Source organism: Pseudophryne corroboree, chromosome 8, assembly GCF_028390025.1.
Source record: "Pseudophryne corroboree isolate aPseCor3 chromosome 8, aPseCor3.hap2, whole genome shotgun sequence".
Taxonomy (NCBI): Eukaryota; Metazoa; Chordata; class Amphibia; order Anura; family Myobatrachidae; genus Pseudophryne; species Pseudophryne corroboree.
Genome location: NC_086451.1, coordinates 300,601,304 through 300,624,663, shown reverse-complemented (window position 1 = coordinate 300,624,663; position 23,360 = coordinate 300,601,304). Strand labels below are relative to the sequence as shown.

The window sequence follows — 23,360 nt, the reverse complement described above, 5'->3', positions numbered from 1 at the left end:
GTTTCATGTACGGCAGAGTGTTCCTCTTCCCCAGGGAGCTCACTACTATGTACGTAGTGTAGTGCACTCTCCCAGGCTAGCGGGGCTGAACCAGCGTGGCTGGATTCCATTAAAGGAATGATTTCCAGTACCTCTAATAGATTGTCCCGCAATGAGAAAGAGACGCAATACTTAAGACAGTCTGTGGATGAGATTATGAACAGAGACTCAGTCCCCTGCCATTTGTCCGCAAAAATGAACTCTGGACCATATCCTGCAGTCTGACGCTGAGGGTTCAGACATGGAGAAGGGGAGGTGGATTCCGAAGGGGGGGAAGGGGGGGGGAACGCTGCTCTGTCACAAGGTATAGAGCCTCTTATAGAAGCTATCAGAGATGTTCTGCAAATTCCTGATAAGGTGACAGAGGAATCTTATTTTAATTAAGTCCTCAGTCACTTTTCCTGTGTCAAAGGAATTGAATACCCTGTTTGAAGAACCGTTGGTTAATCCTGATAAGAAATTTCAAATCCCTAAAAGGTTACTCTCATCTTTTCCTTTTCCTCCTGAGGATAGGAAAAAATGGGAAAATCCACCGATAGTTGATGCATCAATGTCCAGGTTGTCACAAAAAATTGTATTTCCTGTCCCTGGTGCAGCCTCCCTGAAAGACACGGCTGATCGTAATATTGAGACTACACTCAAATCCTTGTACACAGATGCTGGGGTGACTCAGAGACCCACTATAGCATGTGCGTGGATTACTAAAGCCATTGCTAAATAGTCTGGTAAACTCATTGAAGGGTTGGATTCCTTATCTAGGGGAAATACTGTGTTACTCCTGCAACATATACAGGACTCTGCGAATTTTATGTTGCTGGAAGCCATAAAAGAAGTAGGTTTGCTTAATGCACGCACCACTGCTATGGCAGTGTCAGCACGCAGGGGCTTATGGTTACGCCAGTGGACTGCGGACGAGGACTCCAGGAAAGGCGTGGAGGGCCTACTCTTCACAGGAGAGGCATTATTTGGAGATGAACTAGACAAATGGATCTCCAAAGCTAATGCAGCTATCTTCCTTCTGCAGCTCCCCCAACCAGGACTTACTCTACACTCCTTTCGGAATGCCAAGTTTAAGGACAGAGCCAGAGGATCTTCTACAGCCAACAGAGGCGCTAGAGGTAAACCACGCAAACCAGCAACTGCCGGTTCTCAGGAACAGAGCTCCAGCTCTGCTTCCTCAAAGCCTTCTGCATGACTGTGGGACGTGATGCCTGGATGACTGGCAGGTGGATGTCCGACTAAAAAATTTCAGTCACATCTGGACAACATCATGCCAGGATCCCTGGGTCATAGATCTTATTTCCCAGGGCTACAGACTGGATTTCCAGGAGCTCCCATCTCACAGATTCTTCAAATCAGGCTTACCAGTTTCACAAGAAGCAAGTATAATTTTACAGGATACCATTCAAAAACTGGTGCAGACTCAGATCATTGTTCCAGTTCCACCTCATCTCCAAATCAAGGGATATTATTCCAACTTGTTTGTGGTACTGAAACCGGGCGGTTCATTAAGGCCGATTTTAAATCTAAAATCATTGACCCCGTACTTAAGAGTGCTCAAATTGAAGATGGAGTCTCAGAGCGGTGATTCCAGGTTTGGAGGAGGGGGAATTCCTATTGTCTCTGGATATTAAGGATGCGTACCTTCACATTCCGATCTGGCCACCTCACTAGGCTTATCTACGATTTGCACTGCAGGACTGTCACTACCAGTTCCAGGCCCTACCTTTTGGTCTCTCTACGGCACCGAGGGTGTTCACAAAGGCGATGGCAGAGATGATGCTTCTCCTTCGAAAAGCAGGGAGTGAACATAATTCCGTACCTGGACGATCTTCTGATGAAGGCACCGTCCAGGGAGAGGTTGTTGAACAGCATTGGCCTCAACCAAACTACTCCTGGATCACGGGTGGATTCTAAATCTTCCAAAATCTCACTTGGAACCAACTCGGAGGCTCCCATTTCTGGGAATGATACTGGACACACAGTCGCAGAAAGTTTTTCTTTTGGTAATCCAGTCGATGGTTTGGGATGTCCTGAAACCAACCCGGATATCTGTGCATCTATGCATTCACCTTCTGGGGAAAATGGTGGCCTCTTACGAGGCTCTTCAGTACAGAAGGTTTCATGCAAGACCCTTCCACCTCGATCTGTTGGACAAATGGTCCGGATCACATCTTCACATGCACCAGAGGATCCGTGTGTTGCTAAAGACCAGGATCTCCCTTCTGTGGTGTCTACAGGCTTCTCATCTAATCGAGGGCCGACTGTTTGGGATTCAGAATTGGATTCTGCTGACCACAGACACAAGCAAAAGCGGTTGGGGAGCAGTCACCCAGGGGGTGCGGTTTCAAGGAAGATGGTCAAGTCAGGAAGTCATCCTTCCAATCAATATTCTGGAACTCAAGGCTGCATACAACGCTCTTCTGCAGGCCTCATATCTTCTTCTAGATCGAGCCATTCAGGTCCACTCGGACGGCAGTGACGTACATAAACCGACTGGGTGGAACGAAAAGCAGAGCAGCAATGTCAGAGGTGTCAAGAATTCTCCTCTGGGCAGAAAAACACACGCTGCGGTGTTGTCGGTGATCTTATTCCGGGAGTAGACAACTGGGAAGCAGACTTCCCCAGCAGATACGACCTGCACATGGGGGAGTGGGGCCTTCACCTGGAGATGTTCAGGTGCTTCACACGTCGATGGGGATGTCCAGAAATCGACATGATAGCCTCTCGAAGCTCAAGCTGTATTGTTCCAGGTCGAGAGACCCACAGGCAGTGGCGGTAGACGCTCTGACATCTCCATGGGTCTATCAGATGGTGTACGTGTTTCCTCCACTTCCTCTGGTCCCAAAAATTCTGAAAAGAATAAGAAGGGAAAAGTTTCAAGCAATTCTCTTTGCTCCGTACTGGCCAAGAAGGGCCTGGTACGCAGACTTTCTGGAGATGCTGATCGAAGATCCGTGGCCTCTACCTCTTTGCGAGGATCTTCTGCAACAGGGCCCGTTCGTCTATCAAGACTTACCACGGCTACGTTTGACGGCATGGAAGTTGAACGGCTGATTTTAGCCAGGAGAGGCATCCATGAGGTCATCCCGCCTATGATCCAAGCCAATAAGGGTTTAATGTCAAAACTTTACCACGTATGTTGAAGAAATACATCTCTTGGTATGAGAGCAGAAAATATTCTGCAGTGGAATTTCATCTGGGACGTTTCCTGCTTTTTCTGCAGTTGGGTGTGGATGTGGGCCTATGTCTGGGCTCCATAAAAGTCCAGATTTTGGCCTTGTCCATTTCCTTCCATAAACAATTGGCTTCTCTTCCTGAGGTCCAGACATTCTTGAAAGGTGTTCTGCACATCCAACCTTCCTTTGTGCCTCCCACGGCACCATGGGATCTTAATTTGGTGCTGCAGTTCCTCCAATCGGACTGGTTTGAACCGTTACAGTAGGTGGATATAAAATATCTTACGTGGAAGACCACCACACCTTTGGCCTTGGCTTCAGCAAGACGTGTGTCGGAGCTGGGGGCGTTGTCTCACAAGAGTCCCTATTTAATTTTCCATGAGGACAGAGCTGAACTCAGGACTCGTCAGCAATTTCTTCCTAAGGTGGTGTCTGCGTTTCACATCAACCAACCTATTGTGGTTCCTGTTGTTACTGACACCTGTGTTACTTCAAAGTCTTTGGATGTTGTGAGGGCTTTGAAGGTGTATGTGACAAGAACAGCTCATCACAGGAAACCGGATTCGCTGTTTGTTTTTTACGATCCCAATAAGATTGGGTGTCCTGCTTCAAAGAAGTCAATTGTGCGCTGAATCAGGCTCACTATCCAGCATGCTTATTCCATGGCAGGATTGCCAGTTCCTAAATCTGTACAGACCCACTCGACTAGGTCGGTGGGTTCTTCTTGGGCGGCTGCACGCGGTGTCTCGGCTTTACAGCTCTGCCGACTAGATACTTGGTCAGGTTCCAACACGTTTGCAAAGTTCTACAAGTTTGATACTTTGGCCTCTGAGGACCTTCAGTTTGGTCACTCAATTCTGCAGGAACCTCAGCACTCTCCCACCCGGTTTGGGAGCTTTGGTACTTCCCCTTGGTAATAAATGGATCCCCAGTATCCTCTAGGACATACGAGAAAATAGGATTTTAATTACCCACCGGTAAATCCTTTTCTTGTAGTCCGTGGAGGATACTGGGCGCCTCCCGGTGCTTCGTTCTTCCTGCACTGTTACTTTGTTAAGTATTGTTGTTTGGTTCAGCTGTTGCTGTTCCTGTTCCAAGTTTGGTTAGCATGGCTTTCCTCTTGTTTGTGTGTGCTGGTTCGGAATCTCACCACTATCCTTTTATATCCGTCTCTCCAAGTATGTCCGTCTCCTCGGGCACAGTTTCCTAGACTGAGTCTGGTAGGAGGGGCATAGAGGGAGGAGCTAGCCCACACTATAAAATTCTTAAAGTGCCCATGGCTCGTAGTGGACCTGTCTATACCCCATGGTACTAAATGGATCCCCAGTATCCTCTACGGACTACGAGAAAAGGATTTACCGGTGGGTAATTAAAATCCTATTTTTACTGCCATCACATGAGAGCAAGTTTGGGGTAATTTTGTGGTGCTGATTCCGAATATGATATTGGTTTTGCTAAATAGGCTCTAATTGTTTAGATCAGGGGTGGGGAACCTTTTTTTCTACCAAGGGCCATTTGGATATTTATAAAATCCTTCGGGGGCCATACAAAAATTATCAACTTAAAAATTAGTCTGCCCCTAGTAGTTATGTCCCCCAGTAGTTATGCCCCCAGTCAGTTGTTACGCCCCAGTAGATATACCCCCAGTCAGTTGTTATGTCCCATTAGATATGCTCCCAGTCAGTTGTTATGCCCCCAATCAGTTGTTATGCCCCATTAGATATGCCGCCACTAAGTTGTTATGCCCCATTAGATATGCACCCTAGTAGCTCCGCTTACACACACACACACACACACACACACACACACACACACACACACCGACTCACACACACATTAAAAGAAAAAACACAATACTGTACTCACCAGCCCCGCTCCTGCTTCTGCACCACTGCCCTCCGCCTGGCCACCCGCTCCTCAGAACTATGGGAGAGACGTCATGACATGCACATTTACGGCAGAGGGTTTCTGGGGAACCCTGCAGGAACTACAGCCCCAATCTGTAGCCCATATGCTACAACGGGCTACCTCAATCTATCAATGGTGGTAGCTGCAGGGGCCAGTATCGGAAATGCATTGCATTGCATTCCGGATAATGGTAAATCTAGCAGCATTGCATTCCTCATAGAAACCTATGGGGGATGTGGCTGCCTGCGGGAATGGAGGGCTTGCAGCAGGTATCGGAGATATCTTCTGCGATCCATCCATTATACAATCTGGTGATACCTAAATTTAACCCTCAAAAGGATGTTTTCAGAGATTAAGGCACAAATTAAGGCACAAATATACAATGATAAATGGACCCCATAATCAGCAGCCTGCCACCATCTGTTAGTGGAATACGGAAATTGAAAAAACCTGGGTCACTGGATAGGCTGTTTATGTACACCAATGAAATGAAACCTGCCAAGGAAGTGCAAACCTTTTCACATGAAAATTGTGATAGTGTTGTACTTAGCATCTTAAATAGGATTAGTTTATATTAATGTGTTTTCTGACACATTTATTTACCACCTGGTGGGTGTTGCAGTGAAAATCTGGAATAAACTATGCAAAAAACTACAGCTGTTTAGTCTGCTCTCATAGGATATTAAGCACACCAGGCAGTTGCCCCACCACCACCTGCACTTACCATAAGAATGTTTCTCTGAAATCCTTTTCACTGCAGGTAAAGTAGAATCTAAGTTCCCTGAAATAGAAAATTATTTCTTTTACGTTCTAGGAGATGCTGGGGTCCATATTAGTACCATGGGGTATAGACGGGTCAACCAGGAGCCATTGGCACTTTAAGAGTTTAATAGTGTGGGCTGGCTCCTCCCTCTATGCCCCTCCTACCAGACACCATTTAGAAAATGTGCCCGGAGGAGCTTCTCTAGTAAAAGTTTTTTTAGAGTTTGTTATTTTACAGGGAGGCTGCTGGCAACAACCTCCCTGCATCAAGGGACTGAGGGGGAAAGCAGTGTCCGCCCTGCAGGGTCTGCCACTGCCTCCGCTGACTGGACATTGAGCTCCAGAGGAGACAGATCGCGCCCCGCCACAGGGGAACGCTCACCCCGGCAGCCATCCGCCACCCCCTCATAGTGCTGAAGAGTGGCGAGTTAGTCACTGTCCGCCCTTACAAGCAGGGGGTCAGTGTGAAGAGGCCGGCTTAAGGGTGGGAGCGCGGTATTAACCGGGCTCTCGGACGGCTCAGCGGTACTGCGGTGAGGGGCGCCCTGAGCCAGCACAGGACCCTGCTCTGACCATTTCCAGCCTGTCTGGGTCCGCGGATCTCAGCCAGCACAAATTTCCTCAGGCCAGTATAATTTTCAAGAGCGGGAAGACAGCGCCATTGAAGGGGCAGAGCTTCTCCTCAGAGCGGACCCAGCAGCGTTCAATGCCATTTTTCCTGCCTGCAATCACTGCCAGTGGATGTCCAGGTTCCTTCAGAGCAACTCCAGCTATCTGTACGGTACCAGGGGGGTTGTAGAAGGGAGGGGAGGCTGTATTTAGGCTGTGTCACCTATTAAGGGACACAGTCAGCGTGGGTTGGGGTCTCCCTATACCTCTAATAGCGCTGTGTGTGTGGGTTGGCTCCAATCTCTGTGTCTCGTTGCCATTCTTGTGCGAAAACTCTGTCTAAGTAAATACCCTGTGTGTTTGTGGGGTGTTTGATGTGTGTGACAACATGTCTAGGGACACTGTTTCATATGCTGCAGAGGATTTGTCTTCCCAGGAAGACTCCAGACCATGTAATCAGGATTGCACTGTTGTAGCGCAGATCCCGGCTAGAGAGCCAGAATGGTTAGTCTCTCTGAGGGGGACTATTTGTCAGATTTCTGACAGGGTTGCTAGGACTGAGCATGGCACTCAGATCCTACAATCCTCTATGGTTGTATGGTCTGATACTGCTTCCTCGGGGTCCCCTGCGGTACATTCTCTCAAACGTGCACTTGCAATGCTTATGCAGGATGACACTGACACCGACTCTGACACAGCAGACGGTGACGGGGATGTGTCGAGGGGGACAGCATCACTTGCTAAGGGGGTGCAGTTGATGATTGATGTTTTACATATTTCTGACACAGCTCCTGAGCAGGTGGAGGAGGCCTTTTTTACAGATAATAAGAAGCGCCCCCTCACCTTCCCGGCATCCAAAGAATTAAACGCTATCTTTGAAAAAACCTGGGAAACTCCGGAAAAGAAATTTCAGATCCCAAAGAGGGTCTTGGTTGCTTTTCCCTTCCCAGAGGAAGATAGAAAGAAATGGCAGTCCCCGCCGATAGTCGACGCCTCTGTCTCCAGGCTGTCTAAACAGGTGGTGTTGCCAGTCCCGGGATCTACCACATTGGAGGACCCGGCAGATCGCAAGGTGGATGCTACGCTCAAATCCATTTACACGGCTTCCGGGGCTATATTACGGCCTACTATAGCCTGTGCTTGGATTGCAAAAGCTATTGCCAGGTGGTCAATCACTCTGCAGGAGGAGTCGGCTTCGCTGGATAGAGGTGTCGTTGATTTATTTTTACGCAATATTCAGATTCTGCAGGGTTCCTGGTAGATTCCATGAAGGACCTGGGTTCCATGGCTGCGGGGATCTCCTCCATGTCCGTCTCATCTCGCAGGGGTCTCTGGCTGCGCCAATGGTCTGCGGACGCGGAATCCAGGAAGAGTGTGGAGGGTCTACCCTATACAGGTCAGGCTCTCTTTGGGGAGGCGCTGGGTGCGTGGATTGCCATGGCTAACACAGGTAAGTCTCCTTTTCTCCCCTTAGCTGCACCGGCAACGAAGAAGCCTTTTACACCAGCCACGTCACAGTCCTTTCGGCCCGCGAGGTCTAGAAAGAACAAGCCTTCGAACACCTTCTTCAGAGGTGGTCCTGCCAAAGGAAAGAAACCTGCTTCCGCAGGTTTCCAAACATAGAGGCCCGCTTCTGATACCCCCAAGTCCTCCGCATGACGGTGGACAGCTAGGCCTGAAGGAAAGTCAGGTGGGGGCAAGACTCCGGCAGTTCAGCCACATCTGGGTGTCGTCTGGCCTGGACCCCTGGGTCCTGGTTATAGTGTCCAGGGGGTACAGACTGGAGTTCCAAGATCCCCCACCTCACCGTTTCTTCAAGTAAGGCTTGCCAGCTCTGCTGGCAGACAGATCAATTCTTCTGGAGGCCATCAGAATATTGACGGTGTCAAAGGTCATTGTTCCAGTTCCACCTCAGCAGTGGATCAAAGGTTATTATTCAAACCTTTTTGTGGTACCAAAACCAGATGGTTCGGTACGGCCTATTCTAAATTTAAAGTCTTTGAACCCTTATCTCAGGGAGTTCAAATTCAAGATGGAATCTCTGAGAGCTGTCATCCCAGGACAGACGGTGTCGCTGGACATCAAGGATGCTTACCTCCACATTCCCATTTGGTCGCCGCATCAAGCACATCTCAGGTTTGCACTGTTGGACGATCACTATCAGTTCCAGGCGCTGCCGTTTGGCCTCTCCATAGCACCAAGAATCTTCACCAAGGTGATGGCAAAGATGATGGTTCTCCCCTGCAAACAGGGGGTGAACATAATTCCATATCTGGACGATCTCCTGATCAAGGCGTCGTCCAGGGAGAGGTTGTTGCGATCCATCGCGCTCATGACACAGCTGCTCAGGAAGCACGGTTGGATCCTGAACCTTCCAAAGTCTCATCTGGAGCCGACAAGGAGGCTGTCTTTCCTGGGAATGATCCTCGACAGGGAAGTGCAGAGGGTTTTTCTCCCGGTGGAGAAAGCATTGGTGATTCAAACAATGGTCCTGGATGTCTTAAAGCCTACCCGGGTATCGGGTCATCAATGCATCCGCCTTCTGGGGAAGATGGTTGCCGCCTACGAGGCTCTGCAGTACGGCAGGTTTCATGCTCGATCGTTTCAGCTGGACCTATTGGACCAGTGGTCGGGCTTTCACCTACACATGCACAAGAGGATACGCCTGTCTCCGAAAGCCAGGATTTCACTCCTCTGGTGGCTACAACTTCCGCACCTTCTGGAAGGCCAAAGGTTCGGAATTCAGGACTGTATCCTTTTAACCACAGTCTAAGAGGTTGGGGAGCAGTCGCTCTGGGGGAAACCTTTCAGGGAAGGTGGTCGAATCAAGAATCCCTTCTCCCAATAAACATCCTGGAGCTAAGGGCCGTGTACAACGCCCTTCTGCAAGCAGCACACCTTCTACAGGATCGGGCTGTTCATGTGCAGTCGGACAACGTGACCACTGTAGCCTACATAAACCAACAAGGCGGAACGAAGAGCAGGGCTGCTATGTCAGAGGTGTCAAGAATCCTCCTCTCGGCGGAAAGGCACACTGTAGCGGTGTCAGCAATCTTCATTCCGGGAGTAGACAACTGGGAAGCAGACTTCCTCAGCAGATACAATCTCCATCCAGGGGAGTGGGGCCTCCATCCGGAGGTGTTCAAGGAGGTAACCGGTTGGTGGGGGTTCCTCACATAGAGGATCTGCTACTGCAGGGGCTGTACGCCTATCAAGACTCACCACGGCTAAGTTTGACGGCATGGCGGTTGAGCGCCAGATCTTAGCTCGGAACGGTTTACCGAGTTAAGTCATTCCTACTCTGATTCAGGCTAGGAAGGGGGTAACGTCTAAACATTACCATCGTATTTGGAAGAAATATGTTTCTTGGTGTGAATCAAGAAAATTTCCTGTGGTGGAATTTCAACTTGGACATTTTCTTCTTTTCCTGCAGGCGGGAGTAGATGTGGGCCTGAGATTAGGATCCATCAAGGTCCAGATCTCTGCTTTGTCCATCTTTTTTCAAAAACAATTGGCTGTCCTCCCTGAGGTTCAGACCTTTTTGAAAGGGGTTCTGCACATCCAGCCTCCCTTTGTGGCGCCAACGGCAGCCTGGGATCTTGATGTGGTGTTGCAGTTCCTTCAATCAGCTTGGTTTGAGCCTCTACAGGAGGCTGACATCAAGTTTCTCACGTGAAAGGCGGTCACTTTGTTGGCCTTGGCTTCTGCACGACATGTGTCGGAATTGGGGGTTTTATCTTGTAAAAGCCCTTATCTGATCTTCCATGAAGACAGGGCGGAACTTAGAACTCGTCCATATCAACCAACCTATTGTGGTGCCAGTGGCTACTGACTCCTCAGTTGCTTCAAAGGCTTTGGATGTTGTCAGGGCTTTGAAGATCTATGTGAAGAGGACAGCTCCTCATAGAAAGATTGACTCTCTCTTTGTCCTCTACGATCCCAAGAAAATTGGGTGTCCTGCTTCTAAGCAGTCGATTTTCACGCTGGATCAGGTTCACTATCCAGCATGCATATTCTACGGCAGGATTGCCGTGTCCGAAACTGGTTAAGGCCCACTCTACTCGTAAAGTGGGTTCTTCCTGGGTGGCTGCCCGGGGTGTCTCGGCTTTTCAGCTTTGCCGAGCTGCTACTTGGTCTGGTTCAAACACGTTTGCTAAGTTTTACCAGTTCGATACTTTGGCCTCTGATGACCTCAAGTTTGGTCAAGCAGTGTTGCAGGAGCCTCCGCGCTCTCCCTCCCGTACTGGGAGCTTTGGTACATCCCCATGGTACTAGTATGGACCCCAGCATCCTCCTAGTACGTAAGAGAAAATAGGATTTTAATTACCTATCGTTAAATCCTTTTCTCGTAGTCCGTAGAGGATACTGGGTGCCCGCTCAGCGCTTTGTTTTCTTGCACTGGTTTTATAGGTAAGTACTGCCTGGTTCCTAGGTAAGTTCTGCGTTATTAACTGTTTCAGTGCTGTTTCAGCTGTTGCTGAGTTTTCTGGCAAATTAGCCGGATTTGTATGTTGTGTGAGCTGGTATGAATCTCGCCACTATCTGTGTAATTCCTTCTCTTGAAGTATGTCGTCTCCTCGGGCACAGTTTCTAGACTTAGTCTGGTAGGAGAGGCAGCCCACACTATTAAACTCTTAAAGTGCCAATGGCTCCTGGTGGACCCGTCTATACCCCATGGTACTAATATGGACCCCAACATCCTCTACGGACTGCGAGAAAAGGATTTACCGTTAGGTAATTCAAATCCTATTTTTGAGTGGCAGGTGAACCCTGGGTATGTGAGCCGTCGGGATAGTGGAATGGCAGAGGTTTAGTCACCAGGTATATTATTTTGGCAATTATATAGATATATTATTTTTATTTCTTATTTTCAGGGAGAAAAAAAAGAAAGGATTAATGAAAAAAATTAAAAGTAAGTGATCCTGTAATGAAAAATGTGTTCTGCTTTTGCATGCAGCCAACAAATGCAGCACAGCTCCATGGTTACAATGCAGTTAGAATTTAGTGTGATATGCTCCTTCCACACTAAACCTCCGTGCTCATATCACTCCCCCCCCCCTCCCTACTGCAGTGCAGCATGGTTTTGCCTAGGTGCTGAGTTATGTGCACTTTTTTGTTTTGCTCCCAACTCAGAATCTGGCCCATTATGTACATTATGAATTTCATTCTATTTTATGGGCTGCCATACAATCCATTTATTGACTAATACAAGCGCAGTGGTAGTGGAGCGAGGCACCTTGCCCTTCGGGGACATGGCGCACTAATTGGGGTTTCCGGTCACTCTACGAAGAAAACAACACTACAATTTTTTAAAAACCTCATGTCGACCTTTTGTCATGTCGACCTTGCTCATGACCACCTAATGATTGTGTCAACCTTTTTTGTGGGTCAACTTAGTTATTGTCGACCAATAGTGGTCGACTTAGACACTGTCGACCCTAGTGTCGTCGACCCTATGAACCACACCCGTATCTATATGTGCTCTTCCTAGTTGGATAATTCTGTGTTGCTGATCCTCTTACCATAATTGTATCTAGGATCACTCAGTATTGCCAGTACCTGTGGTTTTGCTACTGTAGCATTTTCAATTTTGCAACAATTGTTGCAGCCGCAAAATAAATGTAGACACTGATACTATTTCTTCTGGGAAATCACCAGCATGAATGAATTAGAAACTTTCCAAAATTACGGTGTCTAAATAGGTAATGGACATGTGTCAGACATATGTGTTACTAATAGGATATATTTAGATATAGAAGTGAAAACAAAGTTGGAAGAAAGAGAGACATCTATGTTCTATCAGGCTTCTGCTTTTGAAAAGTATTCCCTTGTGTGATCATTGGGGGTGATTCCGAGTTGTTCGCTCGCTAGCTGCTTTTAGCAGCATTGCACACGCTAAGGCGCCGCCTACTGGGAGTGTATCTTAGCATAGCAGAATTGCTAACGAAAGCTTTGCTAATTTTCTCGTAACGATTACCCCGCAGTTTCTGAGTAGCTCCAGACTTACTCAGCCATTGTGACCAGCTCAGTCCTTTTCGTTCCTGGTTTGACGTCACAAACACACCCAGCGTTTGCCCAGCCACTCCCCCGTTTCTCCAGCCACTCCCCCGTTTCTCCAGCCACTCCTGCGTTTTGCAACTAAAATGCCTGCGTTTTTCCGCACACTCCCATAAAACGTCCAGTTTCCGCCCAGAAACACCCACTTCCTGTCAATCAAACTACGATCAGCAGAGCGATGAAAAAACTTTGTTACGCTGTGAGTAAATTACCAAACTGTTGTGCTAATTTACTTGGCGCAGGCGCACTGCGTACATTGCGCATGCGCAGTTTGCGACTAATCGCTCCGTAGCGAAAAAAAATAACGAGCGAACAACTCGGAATCACCCCCATTGTTCCTACACGTACCTAGGTTTTACTCCATGATAATAAGTCCTTCTCACATCTTGAGTGATCTATTTCCAGTACAGGGAGGAAACAGGTAGAAGTACTGCTTACTGTCTTGCTTCCTTAAATTGCTGAGGATTCATGCAGGTTTTGACAATGAACCTACCATCAACCCACAACGGATCCCAAAGCCATGAAAATTGAAAATTGTAAAGCGCAACGGAATATGTTGCGCTATATAAGAAACTGATAATAATAATAATAATAATAATAATAATAATAATAATAATAATGAAAAACCACATCTTTGTAAATCTTGCCCAAACTGTTATGTGTAGGAGTTACAACTGTCTTTACAAATATTATTTCCCTGTAGTCTGTTTTCTTGGGCACCAAGAACCTCATTAACCACTTGCCCAGCATGGTCACATCAGATGTGACAACACCAGGCTGTGCTTTCCCTGACATGGTTCCTCATTCCGAGTTGTTCGCTCGCTAGCTGCTTTTAGCAGCATTGCACACGCTAGGCCGCCGCCCTCAGGGAGTGTATCTTAGCTTAGCAGAATTGCGAACGAAAGGTTAGCAGAACTGCTACTAAATAATTCTTTGCAGTTTCTGAGTAGCTCCAGACCTACTCCTAGATTGCGATCAGCTCGGTCCATTTAGTTCCTGGTTTGACGTCACAAACACGCCCTGCGTTCGGCCAGCCACTCCCCCGTTTTTCCAGACACTCCCGCGTTTTTCCCTGACACGCCTGCGTTTTTTAGCACACTCCCGGAAAACGTTCAGTTACCTCCCAGAAACGCCCCATTCCTGTCTATCATTTACCGATCAGCAGTGCGACTGAAAAGCGTCGTACGAACACCAGCAAATCTACTAAGTTTTGTGTTAAATAACTTAGCACAAGCGCGCTGCGTACCATGCGCATGCGCATTTAGCAACAAATCGCAGCATAGCGAAAATCGGCAACGAACGAACAACTCTGAATGACCACCATGGTCACATCTGATGCAACCTGTCAGAAAGCTCACTGTGCGCCTGCATGAAGAGAATCTTCCTGCCGTTGCCGCTCCCAGGGGGCCCTCCAGTCCCTCTGCTTCCTTGTTCCCTCTTTCCCCAGTGCCTGCCTCACTGCTGATCGGTCAGCCCGGCAGCACCCCTAACCCAGCGGCTGCAGCCGCTGGGGAAATGTAAAAAAAGCAGCCCTCGCCTTCCCTGTGGAGCCTCTGGTGGCTGCATAGAGGATCAGGTGCCTGGAAACTGAAGTTGCAATGGTTGAGGTGCTCCGACCATTAATGTTTGTACCGGTTTATTTAAAAAACATTTATTTATTTTTTATAAAATTGTATTGAATATTCTTTAAATAAGTGTTCTTAATCTGATTCAGTTATATAAAAATGACAATTTCTGAGCGTTTTTTTTTTTAAATATATAAATCAGTTAAGTGGTTAATGTAGTCCCCAGAATATAAACCACAATTCATCTACAATACCCTCCACCATGTTAGAGCAAGAGACTTCAATAATAAAAATAAAAATTTTTTTTTGCTTCTTAAATACTCCTTTGTTTAGCCCTATATTTTTTTTTACTTCAGTCAGGAGCATGTGGCTCTTTGTGTTTTGGCTTGTCGTGGGGGAATATGCATCTACACGTGCACTTTCCAACTGCAATGTGTCCTATTAATAAATATAGACTAAAACCCAATGTCTATCGCTGTATAGCTGGTTTATACTGTATTAACGATCTGCGGGCCTAATTCGCCATGGATTGCAAAAGCAAAATCTTTCTCTAATGGGCAAAACCATGTTAAGGGGGTTACACACGGAGAGATCCGTGCTTAAATTCTAAGCACCATGCTTAAATTCTAAGCATTCTGACTAGATTGCTTAGAACTTAAGCACGGATCTCTCCGTGTGTATGCCCCACAGCGATAGCGATACGTGGCCCCGCGTGTCGATATCGCCGGTGCTAGATTGGCCTGCATGTGGGCTCAATCTAGCACATCGCTCATTTCACCGCTGGGTGAAATGAGCGACCCCCTCGCTCAGCACACATCACGCTGTGTGGTGAGCGGAGGAGAGATGTGTGCTGAGCGGTCTGTGCTAGATCGCTCAGCACACATCTTCCCCCACATCTCCACCATGTGTACAGCCCTTTACATAGCAAGTGGGGCAGATGTAATATGTGCAGAGAGAGTTAGATTTGGGTGAGTTATATTGTTTCTGTGCATGGTAAATACTGGCTGCTTTATGTTTACACTGCAATTTAGATTTCAGTTTGAACACACCCCACCCAAATCATAAGGGGGGTACACACGGAGAGATCGGTGCTTAATTTCTAAGCAATCTGGATGCTTAGAAATTAAGCACGGATCTCTCAGTGTGTATGCCCCACAGTGATAGCGATATGCGGCCCTGCGCGTCGCTGTCGCCGGTACTAGATTGGCCTGCATGCAGGCCAAATCTAGTTAGATCGCTCATTTCACCGCTGGGTAAAATGAGCATTCCCCCCCGCCGCCGTCGCGCTGTGTGCTGAGCTGGGGAGAGATGTGTGCTGAGTGTTCTGTGCTAGATCACTCAGCACACATCTCTGGGAGAAATCTCCCGGTGTGTACGGCCCTTAACTCTCTCTGCACATGTTACATCTGCCCCACCTGCACTGCAACATGTTTTGCCCATTAGTGTGCTTTCTGCAGCGGGGTACACTGGGATTCCACAGGGAACAACATCGGGGTGTAGAGTTGGATCTTGATCCGAGGCACCAACTGGCTAAAAGCTTTGACTGTTCCCAGGATGCACCGCACCGCCTCCTCTATAACCCCGCCTCCGTGCACAGGAGCTCAGTTTTAAAGCTGGTGCCTGCAGTGCAGGTAACTAACGGGGGGGGGGGGGGTCTGCGCAAGGCTGCCCTGAAGAAAGCTTTATATGAAGACTTCAAGGGCCGCAGCACTTCTGATTCGCGGGTACTTACAGCGGGGGCGCACCAGTTTATTTGCACACCACCGCTGCTGCTCTCCAGGGTCGCGTGGCCGCAGATCGACGGGGAGGAGGTAAGAGGGTCCCCCAGGTGGGACTCGCCGGGTAAATTGCGATCCTGCGCGGTTTTTGGGAGATGGACCGCGCAGCTGGCGTGGACACTGTTTTCGCACAGGGACCCCACTTTATCCACCAGGGTAAGGAGCACAGGTCGGTTTTACTAAAAACCGTTTGTTACAGGTTCCATAGTACCAAGTGGTGAAGTCCAGCAGAGGGACCAGTAGCCCCTCCCCCAGCTCCGTGCGCCATCTCCTGCAGTTGTTCCCGCCCTGGAGCTGCTTTCACTCTCTCCCTCACTCCCTGAAGAGATCTGGCGCCATTTTCTTAGCTGGGCTGCTCTCAACAAGACTGCTGAGTTCTGTCTCCTTTGTAAAGCTGCCTGTCACAGCGCCGTGCTATTACAGACACTTAAGTATTCTACATGTCATTTTAGACAGCGTTAGTTAAGAACAAACGCGCTTATATCAGAATAGATTGTACAATTATTCTGTGATTTACATCCAGTTTTACTGTGCATTGGGGGTCATTCCGAGTTGTTTGCTCATTATTTTTTTCTCGCAATGGAGCGATTAGTCGCTGATGCGCATGCGCAATGTCCGCAGTGCGACTGCGCCAAGTAAATTTGCTATGCAGTTAGGTATTTTACTCACGGCATTACGAGGTTTTTTCATCGTTCTGGTGATCGTAATGTGATTGACAGGAAGTGGGTGTTTCTGGGCGGAAACTGGCCGTTTTATGGGTGTGTGTGAAAAAACGCTACCGTTTCTGGGAAAAACGCGGGAGTGGCTGGAGAAACGGAGGAGTGTCTGGGCGAACGCTGGGTGTGTTTGTGACGTCAAACCAGGAACGAAACTGACTGAACTGATCGCAGATGCCGAGTAAGTCTGGAGCTACTCAGAAACTGCTAAGAAGTGTCTATTCGCAATTTTGCTAATCTTTCGTTCGCAATTTTGATAAGCTAAGATTCACTCCCAGTAGGCGGCGGTTTAGCGTGTGCAAAGCTGCTAAAAGCAGCTTGCGAGCGAACAACTCGGAATGACCCCCATTGTTATATCTTTCTGCATATACATATCTCTTGCTGTATGTAAATTTGCTGGTCCAGTGCAGTATTTGGGTTGTTTAACTTATATCTGCATTGTACTTGTGACTGAGTGTGCCTATAGCTGCTGTGTGATTTTTTTCTTTAGTGTATCACATCCTTGCTATCACTATATTCTGTGCCCTGAGAGGATAAGTGCATCAGGGTCCATATATAGATATATAATGCTGCACAGTATATACAGCTCAGTGTATTCTACTGTGTTTTTCAGTCGCCCCATACCGTTTTCAATTCTCTGTTTGTATCCTGTTCTTTTAGCACATAAATCAGGGGTTTTTTTTTCACGGTTTTATCATTGTCTGGCTATATTGTACTGGTGTGCCCCATGGCTACATTCCTCATATTGTCTGCCACACAGGGCAGGAATTTCGTGGACGCTCCTGCCTCAGGCAGTGCTGGTACCATGGATTTACCAGGGTGGGAAACTGCACTTGGTGATGTGGGTGCTGGGTCCAATATCTTTCCCAGTCAGCCTGCAGCTGCTGTAGGACCCACACTGGGCTGCTTTCTCAAGTATGCTCACTACCCTGGTGACATATCTTACGACCCCTGTGGGAGTCTCTGTGCCATTACAACCACACATTGTCCCTGTAGCAAATCCACCTTGGGCGGACACTCTTGTTTACCCAGATACAGATTTTAATTAAATCTTTGGTTAAACAGAAGCGTACACCTCAGCCCTCTGGGGCTAAGGGTTCCTCCAAGTGTATGGTTTCCTCCTCCCAATCCACTCATGTTTCGGATACTTCTGATGAGGAGGGGGCTTATACTGATCTAACTGATTCTGACTCAGCGACCTCTGACGAGGAGCATGTAACTCAGGTTGATGTCCCTGACTTAGTGGAAGCTATCAAAATGGTTCTCCAGATTGATGATGAGGCAGATGCCACTACTGTGTCAAAAAGCCTGATAAATTCAAGCGCCAGAAGGTGGCTAAAGTAGTTTTCCCTCACTCTAACCATTTAATTGACATACGTCAGTAGTCCTGGGTCTCCCCAGGAAAGAAATTTGCCCTCTCCAAGAAGATGTTGGCTCGTTATCCTATCCCTGTGGAGTTGAGTAACAAGTGGGAAACTCCACCGCCGGTAGACTCTCATGTCGCCCGGATTGTGGTATCCTCCTCTCTGCCTGTCACCACTGTCACCTCTCTGAATGAACCGACAGATAAGCGTGGGGAGGGATGCCTGAAGTGTATTTATTCCCTTACTGGGGCAATACACAGGCCTACTATTGCGGTCTCCAGGGCTGCAAAAGGTATTGAAGCATGGGTCCAGGTATTGGAGGAGGAGCTACCTCAGGATTTTTCCGACATTGCCAAACAGTGTCTCATATTACCACCGCCTCCCATTATATAGAGGAGGCGTCCTCTGAGGCAGGTATTATGGCGTCCAAAGCGTCCACTACGTCTATTTTGGCTCGCTGGATTCTATGGTTGCGGTCCTGAAAGGTGGACCTAGATTCCAGGAAAACTCTGGAGGTGCTCCCTTTTAAGGGAGATATCCTATTTGGAGAAGATCTTAATAAGATTGTGACTGACTTAGCTCTGCTAAGACTGCATGCCTTCCTAATACTACTCCTTCTGCTCCGAAAGCTAAAAGTACTACTTTTCGTTCCTTTCGGAATCATATGGTCAGGTGTACTCGAGACAGCCTTGTACTACCAAGACCAGTAAAAAATCCTGGACTGCCCGTCAGCCTGCTTCCAAACAGGTCAAGCCTGCAGCATGACGGGGCGGGCCTTCCCCTGGGGGACCCCAGGGTGGGAGGCCGACTCCTGCAGTTCACCCAGGTCTGGTTAAAGACTACTTCAGACGCGTGAGTGCTGGAAGTTGTCTCTCACGGGTACGCGGTCTCATTCAAGTGACGTCTCCCTCACCAGTTCTGCACAACGGTCATCCCATCGGACCCATTGAAGGCGCAAGCTCTACACTTGGTTGTACAATCCCTCCTGGAGACAGGAGTGGTGGTCTCGGTGCCTATCTCTCAAAAAGGGAGGGGCTACTACTTGACCCTGTTTCTAGTTCCGAATCCCAATGGGTCTTTCCTGCCTATTCTCAACCTCAAGTCACTGAACAAGTTGAGCAAGGGCCGTCCCTTCTGCATTCCCCACTGGGTCCTCTTGACTACGGATGCCAGTCTGAGGGGCTGGGGCGCAGTGTTCGAGCAACACTCTCTCCAGGGTCGCTGTACCGAGGAGGAGTCTCTCCTCCCCATCAACATTCTGGAACTGCGACAGTGTTCAACGCATTGACACTGGCCCTGCCTCTGATAAGGAACAGGCCTGTTCAAGTACAATCAGACAACACAACCACGGTGGCTTACATAGATCATCAAGGCAGCACTCGAGGCCGCGCAGCAATGATAGAAGTGTCCAGGATTCTTCGTTGGGCGGAACGCCATCTGCCAGTAATATCGGCAGTGTTCATTCCGGGTGTCCTCAACTGGGAAGCGGACTTCCTCAGTCGTCAAGATGTACACGCAGGTGAATGGAGCCTTCATCTCCTAGTTCATCTCTTTCAACTCCTAGTGGACAAGTGGGGCCTACCAGATGTGGACCTGATAGCGTCTCGACACAATCACAAAGTTCCGGTCTTCGGATCAAGGACAAGGGATCCACAAGCAGCGTTTGTGGACGCACTCACAATTCCATGGGACGTCCAGCTGCCATACGTGTTCCCTCCAGTGTCACTCCTGCCCAGGGTACTGAGGAAGTTCAAGCAAGAAGGAGGAGTCCTGCTTCTGGTCCCTCCGGCATGGCCCAGACGGCATTGGTTCTCAGACCTGCAGAGTCTATCGATGGAGCATCCTCTACTACTTCCTCAACGCCCGGACCCCCTCGTTCAGGGCCCTTGTGTCTACCCAGAACTGGCCAGACTGCTTTGACGGCGTGGCTCTTGAAGCATCACTCCTGAGAGCCAAAGGATTCTCTGAGGCAGTCATCCACACTATGCTGTAGGCCCGTAAACTGGCTTTGGCTCGGATTTACTACAGGGTCTGGAACTCTTACTTCACTTGGTGTGCTGCTAAGAATTACAATGTCTACAAGTTCAGAACTTCATGGCTTCTGGCATTTCTGCAACAAGGCCTAGACTTAGGCCTTCGTCTGGCCTTCCTAAAGGCTCATATATGTGCCTTGTCGGTATGGTTCCAGAGAAGAATTGCGTCTCTTCCTGACATTCATACCTTCACTCAGGGTGTTTTGCGAATAGAACCTCCCTATGTCCCTCCTGGGGCTCTATGGAATCGGTCTGTTGTCCTTAATGCTCTGCAAGTGTCTCCCTTTGAGCCTCTTGATTCTGTGGACCTGAAATGGCTTACTCTTAAGGTCCTGTTCCTGCTGGCTATTGCCTCTGCTAGGAGGGTGTCGGACTTAGGCGTCTTGTCCTGTTGTCCGCCCTTTCAGATATTTTACCGTGACCGGGCTGTTCTTAGAACTTGCCCTGTTTATTTGCCTAAGGTGGTGTCATCTTTCCACCTTAACCAAGAGATTGTGCTTCTGGCCTTTATCTTTTCTGGTCTGTCCTCTAAAGAGCGGTCTTTGGATGTGGTATGGGCTCCCCGTATATATGTAGAGAGTACTACCTCCATCAGGAGGTCTGATTCCCTCTTCGTACTGTTTGGTTTTCACAAACGTGGCTGGCCTGCGAATAAGCAAACCTTGGCCAGATGGATTAGAATGGTGATTTCATAAGCTTATGCGCAGGCTGGTCTCCCAGCTCCTGCTGTTATCAAGGCCCATTCTACTCAGTCTGTTGGACTTTCTTGGGCGGCCCGCCGTGGCGCGTCCGCTGAACAATTGTGCAAGGCGGCTATGTGGTCCTCTGTGAACACGTTCATCAGGTTCTATGCCTTTGATGCTTCCGCCTCTTAGGATGATTCCTTTGGATGCCGGGTTCTTGTGCCCACTACAGTGCGTTCCCTCCCATGAGGAACTGCTTTAGGACATCCCTGATGTTATTCCCTGTGGAATCCCAGTGTACCCCGCTGCAGAAAAGGAGATTTATGGTAAAACTTACCATGGTTTAATCTTTTTCTGCGAGGTAAACTGGATTCCACAGGGCGCCCACCCTGACGCACTTAGCTTCTTTGGGTTTGTATGGCATTAGCCGCCGGTCCCTTATCCTGTCGTGAGAACGTGGTTCTATGTGACTAACATCTACCGTCTCTTATACCTGCTACTGCATTGGACTGGTTAACAAAACTGAGCTCCTGTGCACGGAGGCGGGGCTATAGATGAGGCGGTGCGGTGCATCCTGGGAACAGTCAAAGCTTTTAGCCTGTTGGTGCCTCGGATCAAGATCCAACTCTACACCCCGCTGTTATTCCCTGTGGAATCCAGTGTACCTTGCAGAAAGAGATTTAACCATGGTAAGTTTTACCATAAAGCTCCTTTTTTTTGGTTTGCTAACAGACCTGAATAAGGCCCTATATAAAATCCAACACAATCTGCATCACTGAACAACACTGGAAGGCTGCAGTAAAAATAAGTACCCCTTTTACACTCGCACTCCCGGGTCACTCCCGGGATGCTTCCCGGGATGCATTCCCGGGACTGACACCTTTCACACTGCACTAAGACCTGGGATCGACCCGGGACAGCCCCATTCACACTGATCCCGGGATATCCCTGCAAATGCATATGTATGTCATTAGAAATGGCCTTTTCTGGCTCACATAGATGAGGTCACACTAGTCAACAATAGGGAGGGGTGAAGAAGAATCAACACAATACGTTTGGCGAATTAATTTATTTTTATTTTTATAGGGTTTGCGGTGTATCTCTGGGTGTTTTGCGCTGTGTGTACTTTGTACCCCCAGCGCGGCGTTTGTGCACAAAGTCCGTACACGGTACGGGACTCTGAACGCAAACGGTGTACAAAGTACGTAGGTTGCGTACAGAGTATAGCGGCCGCAGCGGCTTTCTCTTACGCTTCCTGGACGCTCCCCAGGGCTCTGAAAGGTGACATCATCTTTTCAGAGCCCAAGAAAGATCCAATCCGAGGCCTTTAAACAGTCCCGGAATAGTGAATCCTGGGACGGGCCCTTTCACACTGATCCCGGGATTTCCCTGCAAATGCATATGTTTGTCATTAGAAATGGCCTTTTCTGGCTCACATAGATGAGGTCACACTAGTCAACAAAAGGGAGGGGTGAAGAAGAATCAACACAACATGTTTGGCGAATTAATTTATTTTTATAGTGTTTGCGGTGTATCTCTGGGTGTTTTGCGCTGTGTATACTTTGTACCCCCAGCGCGGCGTTTGTGCACAAAGTCCGTACACGGTACGGGACTATGTACGCAAACGGTGTACAAAGTACGTAGGTTGCGTACAGAGTATAGCGGCCGCAGCGGCTTTCTCTTACTCTTCCTGGACGCTCCCCAGGGCTCTGAAAGGTGACATCATCTTTTCAGAGCCCAAGAAAGATCCAAGCCGAGGCCTTTAAACAGTCCCGGAATAGTGAATCCCGGGACGGGCCCTTTCACACTACACAGCTTCCCGGGACGGTCCCGGGACCAACCCTGGACGAGACCTGGGTTGAAATCCCGGGATGCTCGTCCCGGGAAATTGACCCTGTACCCTTTCACACTGAGAAAAATCCCGGGATGATGCGCGTTCACGTGCAAAATCCCGGGATTTTCATGCGAGTGTAAAAGGGGTAAGAGAACAGTAACATGCATCATAAGAAAAGTTCTAAAAGTGTCTGGCCAAATGAGTTTACAGTGCAAAGGAAAGGCAAAGATCTATGACGTTATGAGAATAGAAGAACGTTCCCCAGGATTGGGGTTTAAATTGGCACCCGTAAACGTATATTGTTTCTCAAACGGGTTCATCTTATGGGATCCAGTCATTTGACCGGCAATCTGGATCCTGGCGGTCACCATACCGACACCGGGATCCTGTGCGCTTTCCAGCACGACAGTCGACATGCCGACTGACAGGGACTATTCCATGACACTCATAGAGTGGGAATAGAACCTGTGGTGAGCGCAGCGAGCCACCGAGCCCCACCGCGCGGCGAACGCAGCTAACTTGCAAGGGGCTTTTCTTGCGCTTTTCTTGCGCTCGCCCCTCCCCCCGCTGGCATTCTGCTGTCAGGATAGCAGAGTCGGTATGCTGACCGCCGGTCTCCCAGCCAGTGCATAAGGTTTGCTTTATTGAGAAAACAGCTATATTCAAGTATCAGATAAAACTATATCTAGGCTAATTTGTGCATGTACGACCAGACTTGCTCATAGTTTTAATTGTAAACCTCATACAGCTAACGTCAAACACAGTAGCATTAAAACATTGAAATATTTTTTATTATTTAAAAATGCTATTTTAAGCAGTATTTAAAATGCAAA

General features: G+C 48.4%; 1 protein-coding gene across 3 annotated transcripts in view; it reads left to right on the top strand.

The window, feature by feature from the left end:
• The window catches only part of LOC134949015 (uncharacterized), a 211,639-nt gene that overhangs the window by 21,636 nt on the left and 166,643 nt on the right, over nt 1–23,360 (top strand). For all 3 annotated transcript variants that reach the window (XM_063937344.1, XM_063937343.1, XM_063937345.1), the window contains one exon: nt 11,372–11,409. In XM_063937344.1, coding sequence (XP_063793414.1) covers nt 11,372–11,409 — 38 coding nt within the window. The remainder of the gene's footprint in view (nt 1–11,371; nt 11,410–23,360) is intronic.